This window comes from Ochlerotatus camptorhynchus, unplaced genomic scaffold (genome assembly GCF_037179485.1).
Source record: "Ochlerotatus camptorhynchus isolate MF236.1 unplaced genomic scaffold, CSIRO-AGI_Acam_v1.1 ptg000361l, whole genome shotgun sequence".
Lineage (NCBI taxonomy): Eukaryota > Metazoa > Arthropoda > Insecta > Diptera > Culicidae > Ochlerotatus > Ochlerotatus camptorhynchus.
The window spans coordinates 5,664,118-5,690,340 of NW_027040849.1; the positions used below are offsets into that span (position 1 = coordinate 5,664,118).

Here is a 26,223-nt window from a genome sequence, read left to right on the forward strand (position 1 = left end):
CTATTTCTTAGTGTACAATAGTTCAGAATTATCTCACTTCGTGGTGAAATTCTCGTGTATAAAATATCTCTAGATCCTGACCAGATAGAAAGTAAATGCCTTCAGCAAAGTTGTTCAGGAAGTCAAGCTCTTTTCGTTGGTGGAGTAGTTTAGAAATGTCACACTACGAGGCGCTAGTATATATGTCAATCCCACGTAGTATGGACACCGTTTCCGCGGTTTCCATTTACATTTTCTCTATTATCCGCATTTTGGGGGTTAATTGTAATCAAAGTTTAGCTTTTTTAGTTCAAAACAAGTTTTTTGAGGAATACAAGTTGGTTTCAGATCGATTGGCAGCAACAAAATGGCAATGGAAAACTCATATGTGTTGTACAAAGTACAACAGCGCGAATAACGGGGGATTAACTTTTATGCATACCGTAAAACGGGGTGTAATTGATCAGCGGGGCAAAATTGATCGCTGAAATTTCTCGTGATATTTTTTTATGTGTAACATGTTTTTCGTTACTAAGCGTACGAATGTATCTTTGTATACATTGTAAAAATATTATGCATAAATACAATATTGGGTATACTCAGCGATCAAATTCACCCCGCTGATCAATTTCACCCCGTTTTACGGCACCTTCTTTGAAAATTTTCCCACCAGTGACCGTCGTAATTAATTTTAGGCTCATAGGTTTAAAGAACTACAGCATGTCCAAAATATATTCGTTCCCATTCAGTGTGTCCAAAATATATTATGGACACTGTCCAAAATCAAGTGGAAGGGTCCAAAATATGTGAATATCATGATGTGAAAAGAATTATTTTTCGAGTATATATCAATTAATAAAACATCTAGTGACATTTTACATCCAAGATGAGTAGCTTTTGAACACAACCGCATGTAAATTGCATAATAATAATAAACAAATAATATTATTTTGACATAAACGTGATCTCATTTCCTCTAGGGGTCCAAAATCAGTTGGCTACCCTATGTTTTCATAACAGTCGGAGTCGGTGTCGGTACTTTTTCTTCGAGAAAAAAAACTGTTTCCTCCCCAGCTCAACACACGGCCACAATCAGCTTGATCTAAATGGATAACCACCAGCAGTTACCACTTCAAAAGAAGATTGCCTGCCCAAAACAATGAAAGTGATTCAATTTTATGAGCTCCAGTCTTCATTCCACCACACCACAAGCCACTTTTCAAGTCAGAAGATGATGGCGGCGAACCACACACCTCACTCCACTAGCACCCCGTCATCAGAAGCAGGCAAAACGGACCTGACAGCACAAACCGATGATAGAAGGATAACATTAGATGAGTTTCCGTAGCGCGATATGACACAAAATAGGCCGTTTGATGAGGTGATAAGCGTTTGCGAATGAGGGCCGGTACATCGATGAAACAGATGGATCACGATTCACAAACGGGAATAACAAACTTCACTCAGAGTAGCAGTAAACAACGAGTAGTTCCCGATGCATCACGTTAGTTATCAGCTCAATACCGGTTTTTGCTTGTAAAAAAAAAACAGGAAAATCCTTTACTGCAATGTACGGTGACGTCGTCTAGAGTCGAATGAATGCAGATTAATTGGCAGTGTTGCATTCATTTGATTGAAATTAGCGTTTGAGAGCTGACGTTCAGAAGTGGGTGCAAGTAAAGTGTTAGTTTGATGACAATTGTTAGTCAAAAGTCAAATCAATGGTAGTAAAAACTGGTTCGTCAGAAAGGAAAACTTGAGTTCATTTCTAGAAAACCATTGGAACTTCCAACGAACCTCCACTACAAGCTACCACCAGTAATGTACTTCCCATTGATCCTAATCCTGTGGCTTTCGGCAATCACTTTCGCCAACCATCAGTCAAACAATGCCCTGTACCGTTGTGGAATACGAAAACGCTTCGGAGCACAGCTAATCCACCATGCACGAACGGCGGAACTCGGTCAGTGGCCATGGCATGTTGCGATCTATCAACAAATTGCCCGGAACAGGTCGTCATCGGAAGGAGAGTACAAATGTGGAGGTACCCTTATCGATCAGCAGCACGTCCTCACTTCGGCCCACTGTGTAGTTCAGCAAAACGGTCAACCACTCAAACCGCACCAGGTTGTGGTCCACCTTGGGAAGCACGATCTATACGAGTTTGCCGATCAGCTGCAGATCGTGAATGTATCCAAAGTTCACATTCACGAAGAATACAGTCCCAATCGGGATGATCTGGCGCTGCTGGTTTTAGATGCGATCGTTCGCTACTCGGAGTTTGTGATCCCGATCTGCCTGGAACCGGTTCCGGGAGGAAAATCAGATGACCTGGTTGGACAACGCGGCTGGGTAGCCGGCTGGGGAGTTACCGAGAACGGGACGCTGTCCAGGGTGTTGAAGACAACCCAAATGCCCGTGGTGGACATCACCGAGTGCGCCCAGAGTGATCCGAATCTGTTTGGGAGATTTGTATCGCGGGCGGTGTTCTGTGCCAGCGATCGCAATGGTATGTAACAGATACAGTGCTAGAGTAATGTTTCAACCGACTCTTTCACAGGTACAAGCGTGTGTCTGGGGGACTCAGGTGGCGGTATGTACTTCAGCGTTGGCGATCGCTGGGAACTGCGAGGAATAGTTTCCTTCGGATCAGAATCGGAAACTGGTAGCTGCGATACGAGCAAATACATCATGTTCACCAACGTGGCACATTACTATCCATGGATTCGCAACCTGACGGATGGCAGAGTTGGGCACTTCGACAACGTACCGAAGAGGATAAGCGAAAGAAGTTTACTAGACAGCGCTATAGGTTGACTTCGACCTAACTAATCGTATCAATGTCATTCCAGAATGCGAAGAATACGCTGCACTGGCTCGGAAGAAGTCCAACGGAGTTTGCTACAACGCTAGATATCCACATACGGTAAATTTCAACGTACGTCGATCGCGGTCTTGAACTAAATTTAGGCAACTCATTCCAGGTCACCATAATCCACGAAAAATCGGTCATACTGTGCAGCGGTTCACTCATTAGTGAACTCTTTGTGCTATCTTCCGCTGCTTGTATCGAATTGTGAGTATCCTACATCTTCAAATCCATGAGCCGATGTCACCGATCGAATGGTTTTAGGGAATGGAAGCCAAGTAAAATCCGAATCGGCAGTCAGGAGGATGTGGACATCCATCAAGTTATCGTTCACCCGGACTACAACCGAAGAAACCGCATGACCTACCTCTTGTTAATGCAGTTGGTAAGGCCTCTAGTGCTTGGTGCTAGGCTATTGCCAGCTTGCCTTGCAAATTCTGCTACAGAAAACCTCTACGACACACTGATAGTCACTGGATACACGGGAAGTACGTTTGACGTATTGAACAGCTATTTTGTACTCTTAAAACATCGTTTAAATCCACAGACTATCGTCGGTTCTACGAAAACGTCAACATGCGGGCAATTTCGACGGCTGAATGCAGTTTCCAGATGATCGAAAGAAACGCCATTCGACGGAATATTACGTCGCTTGAAATCTGCGTGGTAGCTCAGCACGAGGAGGAGTACGATGGCGAAGACTATCTACTGGGCGGAATCACCGGTGCATCGCTGCAGACCTTTAACAGCCGCAGTTGCGTGTTTACGACCTTGGGAGTTTCCAACCCCTTGCCCAAGTCCATGGGAGTATCCTTTGAGTACGATATCGAAGTTTACACCCGCGTGGCGGCCCATTTGGACTGGTTGGAAGCCATAGTCTGGGGGACCGACGACGGTGAGGTAGTGACAACTACCGTGGCGACCATGATAGAAGTAAGCTCCCAAGCGACTACGGTGCCGAGTCGTGGTAAAAAGTACGATCGGTTTTCTCATGATTTCTACTTTCCGGATGATTGAGGCTATCAAGAATGGTAATAATTTTTGGTAAATGTTTTTTTTTACAACCCAAGCGAGTAGCTTGTTGGGTGTTAAATAATTCTTAAAAACATATTGCTTGAGAACAACTGAATAAAAAAACACTAATCGTATTGTTATAATTTTATCAAAATTAACTAAATTATTTCATAACATTGATCCAACATAATCTATTAGAGAAAATGACTATATTGGTGGCTACTTTTTTCTGGAATACTGCAATATTTATGCAAGAGCTCAGCGGATCAAGAAACTACTTATCACAAGCTACCACTCCATAGACTGAAGGTGGCATTAGAACAGAATTAACGACATTTTCATAGTACAATTGCAGCTTTTGAAAAATAATATTCTACATGTCCATAACCAGTCCATAACTAACCTTAACTGATTTCCAACTGCGTCTCACCACCATGATTTCGATAGATTTTCTTTAAATCGCATTTCAACGTTGAACGTTCTGCGATCAGTTACTTTTCTTTCTATTACATACTGATACATAGAGAAAAGTAAATCTTCAAAAACAAATCCAATCGATAGGGAAAATGGCTCTAATGTTGGCCTATGGATCTAGAGATTGGGCCCATCGATATAAATATCCTGTTTTTCATTTTTTCGTGGAACATTGCTAGTGAAACAGTGTCAAAAAATGCCTTCCATCGAAAAGTAGGTTTGGGCCCAATTTGGGTGACATTTGACATTAGGGACATTAACCCTGCTAGCCAAAAACTCACTCGCTGGCTATCATTGCCGTTCAGTTTTTACGTATCGTTATTGCACTCGACAGAGAACGTTCCTCCAATTCTCTCAGTTTCTCGCCTGTTTCGCTCTACTGCTGTCCGTGGTTCCGAATCTATCTACTAAATGGAATTTACATTCGTTTTATAATCTTTATGCAACAGATGATGGGTGTTTTGTTTCTGTCGTGGACTTGAAAGAAATTGTCCATGTTTCGACTTTTCGGGCTCTCGAAATATTTTCAATTTATTATTTCGTTCTCAAAATTAAAACTACAAACTGGGCTTTGAAAAAAATCCGGATACCTGATTTCGATTTCTATAATGTATTCATAACTAATTAGGTGGAGAATTTGCCTCTTTATACCAATTTGATGATCTTTTGCAATATGCTAACATGCTATTTCACTTTAAATCTGAAGTAATAAATCTGATTTAAAAGAGTAGTCTTTGCGAAAAAAAAAGGGGCTCGGTAGCCTAGTGGCAACCGTTTTTACTTACTTAGCAGAAGATCAGGAGTGCAATTTCCAGCTCCCTGACATTAAAAAGAGCCTCATCGATTTGTTTTCCCTGGTTTGTTTTCCATCGATCTTGTATTCCGTACTCAGTACCAATGCTACTGACGCCAAGGAGGCAGCTCCCACACCTGGACCCTATCTATCGACCTTTCAAACTTATTGGCCGGGGACCAACGGCTTTACATGAAGCCCTGATATTGTTGAGTTCACTCTATGCTTTGCCAAATACAAATTCACGAACTTTTCGGTTGACCCCTTCCATTAAGTTTTGCACAACCTTAAAGTATAGTTAAATTAAGTCATTTGGAAATGTGCGCCATTTTGTTTTGATTGTTTTCACATAATCAACTTTCTCTGGACTTTCTTAAGGTTTCTCGTGATGATTGTTCAATATTTTAAAAATGGCCGAAGTGTACAGGGTGAAAGGTAATTCCTGTCAATAAAGTATACACAAAAATCAGAAAATGATGTGAAATTTAATTTTCAGTGTATTTCCTGTTTCGTGTATCTATAAAATTTGTCTTAACTTAGTTCAATTCAAAGCTTTCTCCCTTTCCTTTAATTACGAGTCACATCCGTTTTTGAAAATCGTTACAGCACGATGATTTTGGTCATATATTTTTACTAAACGTTGCTTAAAAGTTTCCACGGTTAGTCCCTTGGTATTCCCTAGTTCACCTAATATGTAGCCCTATGCAAAGAAGTCGAGAGGATTCAAATCGGGTGAGGAGGCAGGCCACTCTTTCGACGAAATGAAATCCGGGAAATTGGCCCCACACCAAGCCTGTGTAACTTTTGCCGGTGCAGAGTCTTGTTGGAAGCAGTATGGTGCATTCTTTGTCACGAGGAATATCAGCAAGATATGCAGCATATACCCGATCATTTTACTGGTTGTGGTGATCCTGTAGCAGAAACATTTTTTCTCATCCGAAAACAGAATTTCGGAATCACCGTGCCGTTTGAGCAGTTTCCGACATCTTTAGACTCTAGCTATCTTTTGCTTTCCGGTCAAACCATGCATCCGCTGTTTTTTGTAAGCATTCAATCCGAGAGCATCTTTCAAAATACTCCTGATCGTTGATTCCTGTGAGATTCCGAGTTCTTTGGCCATCTTACATCCAGACTTACAAAGATTCCACCGAATTCGCTCTCTCACTCGTTTGATAACTTCCGGAGTCCTGACACTGCGGTTTCAGCCTGGTCTGGGAGGGATTTTCCACGAACCGGTTTCCTTCTACCGTTAAATGGTGCGAAATTTGAATCTTTCGTTTATTCCGAGTGGTTTCAGCGTCTTCAGAATAGAACACGGTCTACGATGCTTCAAAAAACAGACTTATCACGAGTTCCCTTTTCGCGTCCATGATTATCACGAGTATCAAACGAATGAACATTCAAAACAAACTTGCATGCCGTGTTGACATTTGAACACACTCTAAAAGAAAAATATGGAGACATGTATGTGATTAACCCATTTGATACTACAATTGCTTAAAAAACAGTGACAGGAATTACCTTTCACCCTGTAATGAATTTGTCAGGTTCTAGTATTTGGCTACAACGGCAATGTTGTTGGTTTCATACATACTGAAACTTTACCAAAATGACAAGACACGAGATCAGGACAATACAGCTTTAGGGTATCAGTGATTTCTAATAAAAAGCAATAGGCATTTGTTCAAACACTCGCTCACGTAAATATGCTGAATGATGATGCCACTTGTCACAAATATAATTGCTCTTCAGCTCACCAGTGCAAATCACCTGCCCGACCAAATAGTTTTCTTGAAACATTCATCTGATTTTTTTGGACTAAGTTGTCCTGAACTAGTTCTGTTCCGGTTTCAGTATAACATTCATGATCAGGAAGCTGTTTTAAGTCAGCCTTCACAAAGAATGATTAGAATTTAAAAAAATGCGAGTGTAGAATTTTAAAATGCTGATTCTCTTGTTTGGTAGCCATCTTAAAAACTGAATGTTAAATTCCAAAACCAAAAATGGCAAGAGATTTCATAGACATACACCTTCGAAAATCAATGATTGCTATTTTTTGAAGAGCATGCTAAACAGAAATGCACTATATTTGAGTTGATTACTCGTTTCACCCTTTAGCTGCTAATAAACTCGAATCTGAGAGCAGCAGTAGAACGAAACAGGCGAGAAACTGAAAGAATATGAAAAATGTTCTCACCGATTGAACTATAAGATCTAAAATCAGTAAGTGAGTACTTTTTGGATCAGATTATACCCGTTTGGATTGATTTTATCTACTAACATAAAGTAATTATCTCCATCTTAATAATAGTCTTGAAATTATGTTTACAGATGGGATTGATTTGGTCTATGTAGCTACCTGGAAATATATTCAGGGTGTCCATTCAAATCAAATTTTTCAATCCCGGTTTTTTCCCGGTTATTTAATAATAAATCAAACCCCAACATCACCTCCGCCTTAAACAAAAAAGGCGTTCAAAAATAACCATTTAGAGATAATCATATAAATTTTTGAGCAAAATTGCTTCACAATACATTTACTTTATAGAAAAAAATATGAGATGAGATTTGCATTAACATGTTGATGATCTAGATCTCAAAAATCTCATGGAATCATGAATTTGTGTAAAATCAAAAAGTTTCACTGCAAAAAATGAGCCTAAATTTTGTTTTTGGTGTGTTGGAAAAAGCATATATCAATACAAAAGACCTGAGAATGAGAAACCCAGTGTTAAAAGTTCTTAAAATCTTCCTGTAGTTTAGATCCTGAAGTTCTATAAGTCAAATAACATTTTGTGGAATGCAAAGATATGTTACCAAGTTATTTATCATTCTCGAAATTGTCCTTGCGATATGTTACAGTTTAATCGAAATCTTGTTCCTTGTCCACTCCGAATTTTTGAGCATTTTATACATCATTTAAAATTATTAATTGTGTTTAAAAATTGCATTGTTGGATTACCCAAACCATCCCGAATATCTGATCTTGAAGTTCTGCAGACTCAACAAGGTATACGAAGATTCGACCTAATGATAGAATTGTTAAACCTTCGTGAGGCCTTTTAATATCATTGATTTGGTTTATTGGGTTTTCCAAAATGCCTGGACACACAAAAAAAAATCTAAAAAAATACTAGGTAAGCTATCGTGGTAGAAATAACAGCAAAATCACCATTTGCACCGTACGTAAACAGATTGTGAGTAAGAGCAATATGTGCAATAATTTCTGATGATTTTTGGATACTTTACCACAGTAAAATACATAATATGAAAGTTGTAAACAGATGTGTAACCAAGGGAATTTAATATATAGGAGAACATAATGGTATATGTGATATAAAATTGATTGATTTCAAGTAACATTGCAAGTTTTATAAAGGTTTTAATGATTCTTCAAGACATAACTATGATAAACCCAAAATTGTTACTTGGAATGAGTATTTATGATCTTTCCCGGTGCGATTTGGGTTTTCCCGTATTTTTCCCGGCAAATCAGGATTTCGGGTTTTTTCCCGGATTTCCCGGTTTTTCCGGTTGGATGGACACCCTGTATATTTGAAAGCGACTCAATAATTAATCACGGCACAAGGGACCTGACGACCTGTCTTCAGAAAAGTAGCTTAACATATTCTTTTCAACAGCTTTGCTGAAGAACGAAACCATTTATAACTTCAAATATGAAACTAATAATAAGGACAACCCTAATCAACTTATTGTTTGCCTATAATTCTTTTGATGACCATGTATGGGGGAAATTGATGTAATGTCAGCCTAAATGCCCCTAAGTTGGGCACATACATAAATTCAGCAATTGACTAAATTTTCCATAGCGATACAAAATATCCATTAGTACCGTCCCATTGACGCGTTCATTTAGATAATATTGATAAATAGCAGATTTTTAGCGATGGGCCCAATCTTAGATCCATAGGCCAACATTAGAGCCATTTCCCCTAGATTCCAGATTCTTTCGCAGTAGCTTCAGTTTTTGTTTAACAAATTTATTTAAAACTAAAATTAGTAGAGCCGATTACTCGCGGCTTGCTCGAGGTTAGGGGTAACAATTGGTAAACAGGGTATGGAGGGCTATGGAATAAGAACACAAAGTTTGGGGATGCACTATGGTGGTGTTTGAGTGAGTGCTTAGGATATCGAACTAAGCGGGTGGAATAAAAATGTACCGAAACACAAAAGACCGATCATGGAGGAACACCGAAGGGGGGCTGACGCTTCAACTTGGTGGGACACGAGAAGACAATATGCTACTAAATCCTCAAATCGATCCGTTTCAGAAACACACATCCCCAAGACATCTCTAACGGGTATCGCGAGTGGTTTTCTTCGGGCCCTAATGGGATGTGGATTAGACCTGTGCGCCGCCGCGCCACGCCGCCGCCGCCGACGATTTTCATACGCCGCCGCCGCCGATGAAATTAAGCCGGCGCGCCGCCGAAGTAAAATCTTCCACGCCGCCGAATAAATTTATGTCACGCCGATGAAAAATTCGTAGCACCTTTTAGGTAAAATGTATCTTGAACGCGTTGAAATTATCGTGTAGTGCAGCGATTGTCATTTATTTTTTTGACATTTGTTCGCTCTGATCTAGCACACAATAATGAATCATTCAGGTCGGATTTACATAAAGGTGAATAAGTGAATATAGGGTATCCCAGAATGTCTAAGCACGACTTTCGAACACCCCTGCTTGTTTCAGATGCCGTTTAAACATCTGATTATCACGCTGAATCATTGTTTACATTTCGACCAACAGTTTCGCGTATCGCAAGTTACGGTTTTTTACATTTCCGTGACAGTGCGAAACATTTATCTGGAAAAGCGCAAACAGATCGTGCACAACTTTCCAGGACACGCAAAAATCTGGAGGTAAACTGAATCCTATTGGCCAAAATCTGAACCGGAAAATCGTGCAAGCTTTCGCTCGCAAGAAAAGGGCTTCGGTTCGAGACGAGGTTAGAAAAGTGGGATCCTCGAAAAGTAACGTCCAGCGGGCCTAGACAAGAATGGCAGAAGAAGCCAAAGTGAAGGTAAAAACAAGCCACATCCGTCAAACCGAGGGCTCGGAAGCAGAGTGGCCAGATAGTTTTTTTTTTCATTATCGGTAGCTTCTCAAAACTTTTATCGGTAGTTATTGGTAGCCGTCTGAAGAAGGACCTTTATGAGCGGAGGGGGTAACTGTCCTTCAGTTCTTCTGTTTTAAACGAGTCGAAATCAATATGAATATTTTTCAAGATTACTAAAAATCTGTGATTCTCGGTAGGAAAAGTGAAAAATCGATAGTTTTTAACTTTTTTTCTGTGAATCGGTAGGCATATCGAAAATCGATAGGACTACTGATAAATCGGCAGGTTTGGCGACCATGCTCGGAAGTAATATAGCTTTTTGACGTTTAATCGGCGCACACTACTACACCATTTAAATCGAACGAGTACGAGCAAGAGGGAAACAGATTAGTGGGAAAACAAACCGTTCATTCATCCATGTATGCTAGATAGAGAAAGACTATTAAACGTCGAAAAGGTTTATACTACCAGTTGCTGTGCGGAAAATCGGTATTCGAAATTATGGACGTTGAATCATACGTTAAATTTGATTACAAAACTCTTCCTAGTGATCAGTTCTACACCGTTCGTGATGGCCGAAGTGTTGACGACGCGGATAAGTCGATTTTTTTCGAAAAAAAAATCGGTAAAAATGCTATGGGCAAGCCATTTATGAGTGTGATATGCTTTCCAAATCGTTTGTGACAACGGAGACAATGACAACCGATGTTTAAGTGCGTGAGTGTTCAAACAAGCGTCTGTTACCCATGATCCGCAAACACGACGCCTCAGTACAGTTTTGGCCGGATTTGGCGTCGGTTCATTACTCCAAGGACACGATAGCCTGGTATAAAGCCAACAAAGTCCAATTCGTACCCAAGGAGATGAATTCACCAAACTGTCCCAAGGCCAGGCCAATCGAAACTTTTTGGGTCCTGACCAAAGCATTTTGCGGACACATGTAAAGGCAGCGGATTCCGTTACAAAGTTTGTGAAAAACTGGAAAAAAGTATCCAAAATTGTTGGACTGAAGCTACGTTTAACTGTCAGAAAATACTATCCAGCTTTCCATGCTCGGTAATGGCGGCCTGTTTGTATGAATAAATGTATCCTTCACTATGCTTTTTGACACTAACTAGAGGGCGTATGTAGTTCAATTTTCTTCTGTTCCTGGGAGAGGGAAAGGGAGGGGTCAAAACCCGAACATCCAGATAGTGTCAAAAAGCACAGTGAAGGATACATTTATTCATACAAACAGGCCGCCATTACCAAGCATGGAAAGCTGGATAGAGAACATGAAAACGAAATAAAAATCGTATTTGCTGTAAACAAAGTTACGTTATCGTTTTTTTTTTTCAAAACGTGCTTAGACATTCTGCATCACTCTATATTACTAACAACACGTTGATATTTGAGCTTTTTTTTTAATCTCTTACAGGTCCAAGATGTGCTTCAAATACATACACCAAAAGTTGTATGACTACAATGCGTGTACATTCAAATATGTATCAGATTAGTACAAGCATATCATTTATCGCTACTAACATATTAAAAACGTGTAATGCTCAATAAATGAAAGAATTCCTAGGGCCCATTAAAATGTTACGTATTGCAAAAGATTGCTTTTAAATACTATCCACCCCTACATAACGTACTTTTCTTATACTTAAAGGGTTGTAACACTTTGCAATACGACTTCACCAACAAGCACTTGACATACTTTCCTAAACAAATTCCGCATGTACGGCCAATGATAACGACTCAAAATTGAGTAAGAGTTACTCATATTTGAGTTCAGTTTTTATTTATTTATTTTTTTGTTGAGGAGTAAAGTAAAACCACTCCGTGCATTATTTGAACTTTTGTGGTACCCCTATTTGCTGTTTGTATCATGCAAATCGACCACTATTTAACAAGTAGACAGCTAATTGCCTGGACACATCTTTTCCCAGTCCGGTATAATATGGTTTATAAAACCAACTACATTTCCATGATTTGCAGACTAAATATCACTAGGTTGTAAGCTAATACTTCCAAGAAATTTGGTTCTGCGCTTGTGTAATGCACCACAACTGCAGAACAGATGTTCCGAGGTTTCACGTTCCAAATTACAGAAACGAACCCAACCAATGTTCTTAATGTGATATCTACTAGGACAGTACCCAGTTACTAGGCCAGTGAATATACTAAGAGCTCTGTTATTGAGCTCTAAGAGCTTTTTGGTGTATGTTATATTAGGAGTTATAAATATTTTCGACTGGTCGCAGTTTGTGCATGTGCAATTGGCCATCACCCTTTGCTCTTCCCAGCATTTGAGTTTCATTTTTACCGAACAGTATGATATTCCACAGTATGGTTCGCTTGAAACACCTTTGGAAAATGTCCCATCGCAACTGAAATGTTTGTCCCGGGGCCAAAGATTCCTGCATATTCCAATTTTGTTCGTATTCCAATTTTTGAGCCATCTGTGAAAAATATGATTGAAAAATACGCCTCCTAGCATCGTGCTATAAGGTACCAGGCGATAACCAGAGTAGTTGATCGATAGCTCGATGACGTCATTTCGTTGACGTCTGCAATGGGAAATTCTCATAGCAGGCGTTGACGATGGGACGTTGTCGAGTTGTTGAATAGCAATTATCGTGGTAACTCACCGACTACCTGTCGATCTGCCAAATTTGGAAAGACGTCTGCATTGAATTGTCTCATATAATAATATTCCGCCCACTATATCACAAGAAATTGCGAGTAGCTGAGTGGAATGGAGATAAGTTAAGCATTGGGTAAAAGATCATCAAGTTGCCATAAGGCACGGAATGAGACTATTGCATGGCTGGGTAGTCAAAGTCTTCTATTCGTTAGTCATTTCAGGTGGATTAGAACAGGTTTAGGTTTAGGCTGGGCGTTGGCCAGATTTGGATTATTCAGATGTAATCCTGGATAGGACCCTGTCATTGAACATCGTGTGAAAGTGGAACTTAATGAAGGCCTAAGTACTTTTTCGTAGTTTTTAGTTTTCGGATTTGAAAGATCGTCGGTTACAGTGGCCTGCTTACTGAGCAGAAAAACGCGGTCCCAGGTCCTTAAATATCAAAGAGATTTATGGTAAAATCGCTTGTGTATCGTGTATTTTGCGAAACTCGTTGTTGTCGTTGGTTCCGGGTTTGAATGGATACACAAATTTGAGCAACGGTATTATGTGATATGAAGGGCTCGGTGGCCCTAGAGCAACCGTTTTTGCTTACTGAGCAGAACATCATGAGTCTAATCTCAGGCCCATCCACATTCAAGATTCGTCAATCGTTTTATTTGTTAATATGACTACATGTTAATAACAGCAACTCGGTGATTAAAAAGGTGCTCGTCTGCCTAGTGACAAACGTTTTTGCTTACTGAGCAGAAGACCGTGGGTTTAGTCCCAAGCTCCTTCGCGTTACATGATCGTTAGGACATCAATTCAGCTTATCGTTTACCAAAACGAACCCTGCTGCAAACCCAACCCTCTTATCCAACATCCCAGTGATTCCTCGTGGAAGTGCAGAGGTGTTCTCGGCTTCCATCAAAGCGAGTGTCATGTCAACACAATCCTTCCCATTCCTTTCTTGAGCCCCGTAACGTGGGTAGATCACATTTTCGTGGTACGTTACGGGATGTAAGATCTACCACCGATTCCTAGTCCTAACTTCTTCAATCTAGGGGAACAGGATTTTTCAGTAATCAAAGGAACACATCTTAGTCCTTGTTACTTTTTATGCCTTGTTGATAGTGATAAGTCCTCGGGTTGCCTGGACCAAGGATGATCTTGAAACAATGGAAAAAATGAGTTAGTTAGTCTTCATCTATGTGATTCCTAATCTTCTAATCGTTGTTCCCTAGTTTGAAGTGGTTAAGACTAGGGTTCTGATGCATGGTCATTATCGGTGTCATAGCTTGTTTTTGTTGTTAAGGAATCCAATTTTGACTGACAAAGGGGCGCGCCTTTGGAGGGTGTTCCAACTCCGAAGGGTATAAATAGCGGAACCTTTCAGTTAGAATCGATTCCTTGCGATGAAGGCAAGAATGACAACTGTATCAAAACCGAATACTTCATCATTTCTCAATAGTGATGGAGTAATACGACATGCACTAAACTAAGGACACGGGATATACTACAATAGATCAAATTACTGGTCGCAGTGGTGTTATGCACCGAAAAAAAAAAATCCTTTCTTGACCTGTGTTCGGGCGCGGCCGGCGCTGGTATTGCCTAATTTAAGATCACCAGTTTTTACACATTTACGATGATTGCTAGTCCCAAGCATCGTCTATTGGTTCTCTGTGTAATTACAGCTGATCTGGCAGTAACAGAGTAGCAACCGTGAGCGGTCAATCAAGCTCTGTGAAAAATATGATTGAGCCTTGACGAACGTTAGGACCACCAGTTTCCCAATCCGAACGTGCCGTTTCACATACGTTGAAGGGAATTTCATAGTTGTCCTCTAGTTTCATCCAATCTCCATTCATACTCATCACTGGTCCTGTTTGGAAGTATTGTAAGATGCTTAGATGACCAACAAGATCAACAGGCATTACTTTTTTAGATCTTTTGAGCCTTAGAGCCCTTCTTTCCACTTCTAGTTGCACATGTTCATGCAAGGGCAGCAGATTGAGGATTGCTTCTAATGCTTTTGATGGGGTGCTACGCACCGCACCCGTTATTGCAATTGCATGCTAGACGTTGAAGTTTTGCTAGTTTCCTCTGTGCAGTAGCCTCTGTTGATTTTGGCCACCACACTAACGAAGCATGACAGTTCAGGTTACTCAAATTCGCGAAATCGTAGGTCACTCATAGATTGAGTAAATTTTCCGACGCTTTTCCGAGGAAAACTTCTCGAATATGAGGAAAACTGATTGTGGTTTTAATCTGTCTTCTAGTACACTTCTAACCTGTGTACAATTTTCTTAATTTTTCCCATATTCGAGAAGTTTTCCCCGGGGAAGTGTCGGAAAATTTACTCAAACTATGAGTGATCTACGTTTTAGCGATTTTCACTAATCTGAAATCAAATATGGGTAGCATTTTTTGTCCATGTGCGATTGGTTTGGAATATATTTTTTTTCTAAATCAGTTGGAATAAACTCACGCCGACCCACGCCGCCACGCCGCCGCCGCCGAAAGCAAACGGCGTGACGCCGCCACGCCGCCGCCGCCGGCAGAAAATAACATATCACGCCGCCGCCGAAAATATTTTGATCGGCGCACAGGTCTAATGTGGATAACTCAGATCTGGCAACACAGTGTAAGGCACGTGACCAAACAACATGCTCGATATCGTGATAACAACTGCCACAAGCACATAAATTGAACGGCGCCGGTGGTGTAGTGGTAAGCGTGATTACCTCTCACCCCAGCAGGCCTGGGTTCAATCCCAGTCGGCGCCGCCGGGATGTTCTGAGGCATAACATCTCTGATCACGCCTCTCTTCGGATGGGAAGTAAAGCCGTTGGTCCCCGGTTCATGAGTTGATGGGTCGATAGGTAGGGTCCAGATGTGGGAGCTGCCTTCCTGGCACGTCGGTAGCATTGGTGCTCAGCACGGAAAACAAGATCGACGGAAAAAACAAACCAAAGGGAAAAAAAGCACATAAATTGCTGCCTGAGATCCCAATTCGAAAGAAATGCGAGTCTAACGAACAGTGATTGGGCATAAGCCTTGACATAAGGCCACGGTTTGTTCAACACCTATGGGAGAATAGAATGTAACCATCTTCCCAAATCACCATCATTCCATTCGTGTTGCCAACTGATGAGGACTTCCTGTCGAGCAATGGAGAAAAATTCGTTGAAGGCCTTAGCCCAAACTAAGGTGATAGTACAGGAGCAGTTAGATAAAGCCAGTTATGCAAAATATCATGACACTCACTCGACACTCGTCAACGCATCAACCGACTATCGCTGACAGAACGTTTTGTCACGCAGTGAAAGGTAGAGCCATGGCAAACAACAATCACCAGTAATGGTCGCTGCTCACAGGCAACACGTAACACTCGCTGCTGATGGTGTAAAGCACAACGAAAACAGTGAAGACTTCTGCAGTACGATGATGAGAAAAGGCGAAACGACAGAAGAAAGTGAAAACAATGCCTACGCATTCCAAGTTCATCACGGCACGTGCGACAGTGTGAGTTACAAACAGAGCTGGCCAAATTAAACGGAAGGTGATGGGCTCACTCACCAACACACTTACATAAGCAAGCAAAGCAGCAACTGGTTCAAAACAAGCACAGATGAATGTCGTGATTGTCGGGAATGACCAGATCGGTGATGGATCACCACCGAAGACGACATTCGCCAGTTGCTTTTTACTTCTTTCGTCAATTTGTTGGATGGTCAGGGAGAGTGCTTCGACAAGCACATTGATAGGAATGTACCAAGCGTTACTACCATCAGTTGTTTGACGATCGTGATTGTAATAGGTCGCAACTCTGGATAAAGCACTCAATTTAGATCGTATTTCAGACAGGAAATACGAGGAATGCTTCATCTGCCTCATTGAACGAATAGCCTCCAATGAGGTAAGACTATCCGTAAAAATGAAATAATTGTCAGAAGATAGTGATGCAATTCGCTCTACTGCGTAAAATACAACTGTTAGTTCTGCAACATATACGGAGCATGGTTTCTACAGTTTATAGGAGGCACTATGAAATTGATTAAATACACCAAATCCAGTGGAAGAATTTATGGTTGACCCATCTGTGAATAAAACTTGTATCGTTATCGCATGGTGGTACTTGATTGCAAACATTGAGGGAACAACCATCGACCGACGGTGATTTGGTGATGGATTTCTTGCATTATGGTTAGATCAAAGTTCACAGAAGAGCTAAAGAAGACTTAAATGGTCGAAAATCGATATTCGACGCCATTTTCGAATCCAAATATTGGTATTTCGAAAATACCCATATTCATGGGTATTTGACAGTATTCCCCTCTCTTAAATCTCGTGTCCAGATTGCAATAAAATCTACATTGGTCAGATGAAAAGGACTTTGGAAACAAGGTTTAAGGAACACATCACATCAGAGGTAAAACAGGCTAACAAAGAGGATAAAGGACTTAATTATGAATTTAAATCCAAGGTTGCAGAATATATCTTTACAAAGGGGCACAATTTGACAAAGGATAACATTAATATCTTGCGGAGTGTATCTTCGCGTAGGAAACTAGACGTAGCAGAAAGTTTAGAAATATTTAAACATAATCCATCAACATTGCTTAATAGAGATCAAGGAAACGGATACTCGAGACTCTTTAGCATGCTACCTAAAACCACACATCGTAGCATGCCTCTACCTCTAGGTACCTGGTTCGGTAAATTGTAACATGGCAGTGAATAGCTGCTGATTTTTAGTACCTATTGATTAGTATTTAACTCGTAGATAAAAGATGAATTCTTCAGTGGTGTTGAGTACTTGGCACTGATGAAGTCTGCAAGTAGTAGACGAAATACGCGTATCTGTCAAAAGATAAGCAATTATAACGGAATTAAAAGGAAATAAACCAACACAAGAGCTTTGAGTCTTCATAAAGGGATTCCGTTAAGAGGTTCGACAAATTTAATGATTGCATATTTCCCACTTTTTCGTCATTTCGTCACGGCGTCTGACATCGATTTTAGGCCCCCCCCCCCCCGTTCCGAAAATACCCATATTTTAGGGTATTTGGCACTTATCCTCAAATCACCATCTTGTACTTCAAAATGTCGTCGGATATCGATTTCCGGCTTCTAGACGTCACCCTGATTAGAAAAAAATACCAATATTGATGGGTATTTGACGGTATTTCCCACTTTTCTGAAATCATAAGCCACCATCTTGGGTTTCAATATGGAGTGGGTCATAGATATCCGACCTCTAGACGTCATCGCGATTCCAAAAAGTACCTATATTGATGGAAATTTGAGAGTATTTCCCACTTTTTCAGAAATCGGAAGCCGCCATCTTGGATTTCAAAATGGTGTCAGGTATCGATTTTCATTCTGTAGGCATCATCCCGATTTAAAAAAAAAACCTATATTGATGGATATTTGACAGTATTTCCCACTTTTTCTTAAACTGGAAGCCACCATCTTGGATTTCAAAATGTCGTTGGACATCGATTTCTGGCGCCTAGACGTCACCCTGAATTAAAAATACCAATATTGATGGGTATTTCCCACTTTTTATGAAATCGGAAGCCGCCATTTTGGATTTAAAGATGGCGTCGAATATCGATTTCCAGCCTCTAGAAGACATCATTCCGATTACTGGAATACCCATATCAGGGCTGGTAGTGGATATGTAATATAATAGTAGTGACTTTAGTGACTAAAATAACGAAAATAGTGACCAAATAGTGACTTTAAAGAAATAAAAAGAGACTAATAGTGACATTTTTTAATCGGAAAAAATGGTTACAATATTTCGTTGACTGCAACCCACTTCAAGAAATTTTATAATGCATTTTTCATGCTCCTTTAAAATTAAACAAATAATGGTTTACCGATAAACTTGTCTCGTAAAATGAATATTTATTTATTTTACAGTGAACCAGGAATTTGGGAAAACCGGAGAAAGCGCGCGAATTCGAAATCGCCGGGAAAAAATCGAGAAAAGCTCGTAAATTTAGATGACAAACCGGGAAAAATAAGATTTTAGATCTTTAAACAATTGTAAGGCCCCTGGACTGGAAAATGTTTTCAGGATACAGTCACTTTAATTAACTAAATATTATGAGAATTTTTAAAAGATTTTAAGATGAATGCTGCAGATAACAACCATGTTTTTTTAGAGAAAAATACCAATAGATCTGTTTTTAAGAACTCTAAGAGAGATTTCACTAGAACTCCCAGTCATTTGTGGGACTTCAGCCGTTCAGAGTAGAATCTTTAGGTAGCTCTTTTGGAAAATTAATGACGATTGTGAAGCGGATTCCAGGTCCATTTCAAATGAATAGTCAAAATAAGTTCATCCGAAGGAAATTCATAGAAAATTTAAAGATTATTCAGTTAATTCTAAAGAGAGTTCCAAGTATCTCACGATTAACACCAAGGGAATCGAATTTTGAGGGAACAATTCCAAAGGAATTCTGACATGAGTTTTATGAGAATTCCGAATTTAATTCCAAGAGCATCTCGAGAAGAATTTCAAGGGTATTCTGAGGCGAATTCCAAGCGAATTTTCATAATAATTTAGTGGAGAGCTCCAAGATAATTATGAACAGAATAGTATGAAGATTTTGAGGAGAATTGCATGAAAATTATAAGGAATATTCAGACTAATTCTAAATAGAATGCAAGGAGTATGCAAGGAAGTTTCAGTAAGTTTTTTTTCGAAACGAATCTTAGGATGAATTCTTCGATCTTAAAACAACCGGGAAAATCAACAAAATTCCGGGAAAACCCCGGGAAATTACAAATTGGGATTTGCTGGTCATTATGATTATGACAAATTCTAATTTGATGTTTGTTTTAAGTCACCCAAAAATTTAAAATTTAGCAATTTATATAGCTTTATATAGCTAAGCTTGGATAGCGATCCAAGAAGACATATCATTATTCTGGAACGAGGAAAATTTTCCAAAATGGAAAGATCGAGAATTCACACGGCAAATTAATCTGACATATATTGGAGTCAAGTTCACTTAAATTCGCAAAAACGTAGGTCACAAGAATGAGTAATTTTTTACTCAAAGATGCGTAAATGTCACTCATAAATAAATAAATTGCATTCAAATATGAGTAATATTTGCTCATATTTGAGTTTTTTTTTTTTTTTTTTTTTTATAAGAGAGATTTTTAGCCATAGGCTAGTTTATCTCTTATCTCATATTTGAGTAAAAATTTACTCAAATGCGAATTTTAGTGAACGGGACTCACATATGAGCCAGATTTATTTGCCGTGTAGAATATGTTGCATGCGTCTCGGGCTTAACATCTGGAAATCGAAAAAAAATAAAGATTCTGGGATAAGTTTGAGAGATTTTGGACCAATTTTGCAATGCTGGGACTGAAGCATTCGAAATCTTTAAGACAAACAAGTTAAGAAACGGCCTGCAATAATTTTCATATTTTTAATATATGGACAATCCTTGAAAAATTTAAATACTTCTGAAATGTAAATAACATTTTATGATCTTGGACATAGATTTTTTTCTAAAATCTAGTCTTGAAAATGTTAGGACGAATATTAAAGCTACCGAGCTTCAAAGATTTTTCAAAATTATAGTCTTTGAAAAAATGTCTAGCGCAAGTAAATTTTCCTAGACCATTTTTCGAAATATCTAACACTTGGAAAACTTCCAAGATCACGAAGTAAAGAAGCCAGGATGTTGGAATCAGATTTTTTTAACGAAACCTCTGAAAATTTGATTTGAAATTTTCTTGGACTATTTCAAGATCACAAGGCAAAGGACAAACTTAGTAATTTTATGATCTGGTCTCGAAAAAATCGAAGATAACGGACCCGAATGTCTAGATCACGAAGATGAAAAAAAAAATAATAAAATAATAGTGATTCTTTTTTTTTTTTTTTTCCTTTGGTTTGTTTTCCGTCGATCTTGTTTTCCGTGCTGAGCACCAATGCTACCGACGCCAGGAAGGCAGCTCCCACACCTGGACCCTACCTATCGACCCATCAACTCATGAACCGGGGACCAACGGCTTTACTTCCCATCCGAAGGAAGGCGTGATCAGAGATGTTATGCCTCAGAACATCCCGGCGGCGCCGACTGGGATTGAACCCAGGCCTGCTGGGGTGAGAGGTAATCACGCTTACCACTACACCACCGGCGCCGCTAATAGTGATTCTATCAGCACCAATTGAACAGTTCTGGTTTGTTCGCAACTATTCTTTGCCGAACTTTACACGCTGATTTTTAATGAATCTTTTTAACACAAATTTGTTACCAAATCATGCTGTTACTTGCTGTGATTTTTTAAAGGCAAATTATTCACTATTGGCATCATTAGTCGTAAAAAAGTGACTTTAGTGACTAAATTTTAAGAAATAGTGACTTTAGTGACTTTTAGGTGAAAAAAGTGACTTTTTAGTGACTGACTTGAAAATAGTGACCTGCTACCAGCCTTGCCATATTGATGGGTATTTAACAATATTTCTCACTTTTTCTGAAACCCGAAGCCACCATCTTGGATTTCAAAATGTCGTCGAATATCGATTTTCAGCCTCTAAACGTCATCCCGATTAAAAAATACCTTTATTGATTGGTATTTGACAGTATTTCCCTCTGTTTTAAAACTGGAAGCCACCATTTTGGATTTTAAAATGGCGTTGCATGTCGATTTTTGATTTTTAGACGTCACCCTGATTCCACAAAAACCCATATTGGAGGGTAAACAAACCATCCAACAATGATATATTTGACATCCACGTGCACAAATTTATGCGCATCCGCCTAATGAACCGAGTGAACAATCAAAAAAATTCAGAAAAACTGCGCAAATTTGTATCGAACAGCTTTGAATCAATGCGAAAGTAAGTTCATTTGACAATGAAAGAGGAAATGAACACGAGTCAAGCCGAAACAAACAGCATGAAAACTGATCGAAAGTGGTTCTGTTGATGTTGAAGGGGGGATCTGCTCGAAGAGAAGACAGAATGACTTTCATTTGAAAGTGATTGTTGACAGCTTCGTCGTCGCTTGACGATTTTCGGTTGAAAGTGACTTTGTTGGGCCTTGGTCTCGACCCACCATGTCCAGACGAAGGAGAATAATTTTCTCCAATAATTTCCGTATCGCGATAGGACGGTACGAGTTACAACCCGGCGCGGGTTTACCAGGTTTCCGAATGGCAATAGCTCTCACTTGCCTCCAATTCACCCGGAACAATGTTCTGCTCCAGAAATTGATTGAATTAGGTCAACAAGCGTCTCTTCGCGACGACTGGGAAATGTTTAAGCAAGTTGAACTTGATTATATCCATTCCCGGAGCTGAATTGTTACATGAAAGGAGAGTAAGTGAGAATGCTGCCATCGAAAAGGGGGAATCTTGGACGTTCCTACCCAATGGAGGATCACGAATATTTATTTGAACCGACAAACCGAAAATCACGGCATTTCGAAACATTTGAAACAAAAAGAGGCACCTTAATGTAACAAAAACAGTTCAAGCATGGACAAATGAAGAGTTAGATAAATGGTATCTTGTTCAATGTAGCTTGAAATATTGTGTACTACAACTTTGAAGAAGAATGTAACCACCAAAAGCTAGATTCCTGATTTAAAGATAAAATGAAGACCAAACTAATCATCATTGTCAAAAGAAGTCTGATTAAATTATAAACAACTTTTACGAAGACACTAACTCCCCTGAAATAATGTTTTTCCCACTAAATTACCATTTCGGACCATAGTGCACTGTGTAATGGAATTAGTTTTAAATAAATTAATAATGGAATTTCGTTGAAAAGATGCTAAGTAGAAGCTCACGTTTGGTGGGGGCCATTTCCACTGCCCCTATGTACGGCAACTAGCTGCGGTAACTTAGATATTCCTTATGCGGATTTCCTAACTCTCCAAACTAAGACTTCTATCTTTCTATCGACGCTATTGAAAATCAATATTAAACACAATCGATTGCTTTGCGCTGGCACAAGATATCCGAACCAGCTGCGCACAGCTCGTGAACTGTCGCCACAGAAGTGTCTCCCCTTCCCAAAGGGGCGGAAAGGAAAAACTGTCACCAGCATTTTCCACTCCACTTTGATTTTCCACTCTCCAATCCCTACAGATGGCGATGATGTGTGTGTGTGTGTGAGTGTGAAGCATCGATAAAAGATAAACTCAATCATTGGCAGATCTTTTCCATCTTCATCCCGATGGACAGTGAATCGGGATTGAGTGGCTGTTCTATAATCTCAAACCACGGTGGATTGAGCGATGGAGCGGTGGAGCGAAAAGCGGATCATCAATCGTCGCTTTCTCCTGCGGATTCTTTTCCTCACGGACCACTGGCTGTGCTCGAGGAAAATCCCGAAAACAACTGACGTGGAAACAATTTAGGGCTTAGGAAAGTTTTCCCATTGATTGCGAGATGGCTGCTTGTCACTTATTGTTGATATTCGTCAGCTCAGTTTGTTGAATGCCTTTCATTTGTTCCTAGTGGAAAAGGTACGAGGGTAGAATCAAAAACTCACCAAAACTCATCGTCCATCAGGGTTTCGATCGAACAGGCGGACGCTATCCGGACGCCGTCCCGATTCAGCACGGTGGCCCGGTCCACTCCGCGGTCCTCGACCTTGAGCATCTCCAAAAAGTCCCCCACGCTGTGCGTCACCGGCCGTAATGTGAACTGGCATTGCTCGTTGCGACTTGGCAGTGGAACGGTGATGTGCGGAAGGCCCCTCACGTACTTGACGATGACTTCTGCAAACGGAAAAAGACGGGAGAAAACAACAATGTGATTAGATTGGATTTGATTTAGGAAACTTTTGCGGTACTTAAATGACAACGATACCTTTACCCCACATCACTCAACTTAATCGCTACTTCGATCGATGAGAAAAACTGGAAAAATGCCTCAGTCACTCAGTTTCATAATTTTCTTCACCCCAACAACAATGTAGCCCAGTAATACCTCCAGAAAAAAAGCATATTTTCTTTCACAGCTCCCCTTAACCAGAACACATTTCCATTTTCCTCATAATCTGAAATTCCCACCAAACCACCTTCTATCAGAGAAACACCAATCCTTAACTGTCTTTTTTATTTTCTCAACTGCCACAAACCCTGCATAAATCTGTCTACTAACCATCACAGTGCTCTAGTGGGGAAATCCTTTCCGTCTTTGTCTTTAGCTACCTACTGGAAGCCAGAACTTCTCGACTGCCCTTTTCATCGGATTTCCTTTGTTTTCGCCCTTTATGCCTCACCCACTTTGCTCTACTTTGATTCTCCTGTCGTACGACAGCGACTTTTCCGCAAAGATACAAGTAGGTACCTACACGATGTGTTTACTTGACAAACAACAAAACATGGCGACGACGATGACGATCATGATGACGATGACGAGGTCGACCGAGCTTTGCAATTTCACTTCTCAAGTAGCCGCACAGACGTTTCACGCGTCCTTGAACCCCGAGGAGCAACACTCCATGGAACAACAGTGCCGGCAATGAGCTTTGATGGAAAGTGCTGTGTGCTTCAAAAGCTGCATCCTTTCGACCCGGTTGGAATTGGCATTCTCCATCTGTGTCTCCCCACGATTCGTAGATATTGTGATGTTCATGCTAATATTGTTGGTTTTTGTACAGATTGGTTCCATCGCAGTCATTGATGTTATTGTTTCGCTCTGAATCTTCGTACACTGAACGAAAACATCGGCATCTCTTCGAAAGATTATTGCATTGCTCGAGCACTTAAATTAGATTTATAATTCGATTGTTTACATTTCTATATTGTATAGCCATGAACAGCAATTCCAACATGGATACAAAAATCGTTTGATGGTAGAGGAAACTTCCTCCACCACGAAATAGACAATCTTCGGTTTCTACACTGTACCAATGTTCGTACCACCTCTGATAGCGATGACTATGTTCCCACCTCGTTTGTCAGCTCAGATGTGCAAATAACGTCCGATAGAATTATTTACATCATCGTACTCATTTCAATTTAGGATGACAATCATTCTACAGAGAGCATAACTTATTTCAGCTGAGGTCCGTTCGCTTCTCGTTTCAATGTTCATTCTGTATTCGAGAGGAGCATCATCTGATTACAAAACAACCGTCATCCGGTTGCAGCTATCATTCCAAAAAGCGATATAGATGTTTCGATTTGAATGGTCTGAGGTTTCATTTCGAACAGAGGATGATGTTTTGGTACAGTGTAGAAGACCCCCATTTGAGAATAGGCGGCTTTTGAAGACATTTTTCCCTTATGACGGATTTCACGCCAACTCATCCAGTGGTTGGCAGTACCCTCTCAGAACCTTATGGAACTTTGTGGGTGTGGAGACTTAGCAATTTTAAGCAACTTTGCGTACTTATTTTTTTCAAAATTTATCTCGCCTAACATTTGATAAGGGTCAAAGTTTTTTGTCGATTTTTTTTTCAAATCGATATAGCTTAAAAATGACAAGCCCTACAAAAAAGTGATGTATGGCGAACTTTTAGCAAATAAACTGAAATTTTATAAAAAAATTTAAATAACATAAAAAATCGGTTTCTACACTCTAAAAAAATATATTTAAAAATTAAAAGTCATTTTCCCAAAAATGGTACTCCTCAGATTTGCTTGATATTTTTTCTCATGAAAGGCAATATAATTACCTAACCTTTCTTCATACATCGCAAAGTTTCGGAAATTAAGGAAAGAAAGTTGTTCGAACAACAACTTTTTCATGTTAATTTTTTTTTAGCGTGTTTCACTCAAAGTCGAATAGTAATACGCGCACAACCTTATTAAAATTCGATTAAACTTTATGGGTATACTTTTCGATAATCTGGGCGAAATCTAGCCTAACATTTGAAAAGGGTACAGAGAAGTTACCTGCAAATCGTCCAATAAGAGTTCAGAACAAAACGTTCTAATGAGGAACAGCCATCTCAGCATGGTTTGCACTTTCCTGTGATGGATTGTATTATAATATATGCATACACTCTATCCAACTTCTATAAAACCACCCTCAAATTGTTCCAAATCAACAGGTAAACTAAGTAAAAATCACTTAGTATGTTTTATTCATGAAAAGATTTCAATTCATGTATTTGTGATTAATTTAATTAGAAAAATAATCATTCATTTATTTTTATGTATTAGGTGTGTCCATTAGTAAGCAATATGCATATATGTTTATACCTCATCTCTCAAGTGAATACATATAATAGCGCAGGTAACTTAACGATTATTTAAGGCATGCCTAAAATAATCGTTAAGTTACCTGCTATATAGCAAATCAAATGATTTTGACGAAATGATGATGCAGTTAAAGGAGAAATTTAATTTGCCTTCTACGAGTACAAATGACAAATTAAAAGTGTTATCAGTGCTCC

The 26,223-nt window shown here is 39.7% G+C and overlaps 2 protein-coding genes across 2 annotated transcripts in view; one reads left to right on the top strand and one right to left on the bottom strand.

The window, feature by feature from the left end:
• Nucleotides 1-26,223, bottom strand: part of MCU (mitochondrial calcium uniporter) — a 421,200-nt gene that overhangs the window by 24,357 nt on the left and 370,620 nt on the right. The window contains exon 3 of the mRNA XM_065231864.1: nt 23,365-23,593. Within this exon, the coding sequence (XP_065087936.1) occupies nt 23,365-23,593 (229 nt within the window). The remainder of the gene's footprint in view (nt 1-23,364; nt 23,594-26,223) is intronic.
• Nucleotides 1,633-3,996, top strand: LOC135709668 (serine protease 53-like). The gene is made up of 6 exons (XM_065232057.1): nt 1,633-2,488; nt 2,540-2,770; nt 2,832-2,905; nt 2,964-3,055; nt 3,113-3,336; nt 3,396-3,996. The coding sequence occupies exons 1-6, from the start codon at nt 1,801-1,803 to the stop codon at nt 3,863-3,865; spliced, it is 1,779 nt and encodes a 592-aa protein (XP_065088129.1). The 5' UTR covers nt 1,633-1,800; the 3' UTR covers nt 3,866-3,996.

Excerpts from the sequence above, each read along its gene's own strand:
- LOC135709668 (XM_065232057.1), top strand. The coding sequence starts at position 1,801 with ATGTACTTCCCATTGATCCTAATCCTGTGGCTTTCGGCAATCACTTTC. Across the intron at positions 2,906-2,963 it reads ACGCTAGATATCCACATACG|GTCACCATAATCCACGAAAA; the intron begins GTAAATTTCAAC and ends AACTCATTCCAG. Across the intron at positions 3,337-3,395 it reads AGTCACTGGATACACGGGAA|ACTATCGTCGGTTCTACGAA; the intron begins GTACGTTTGACG and ends TTAAATCCACAG.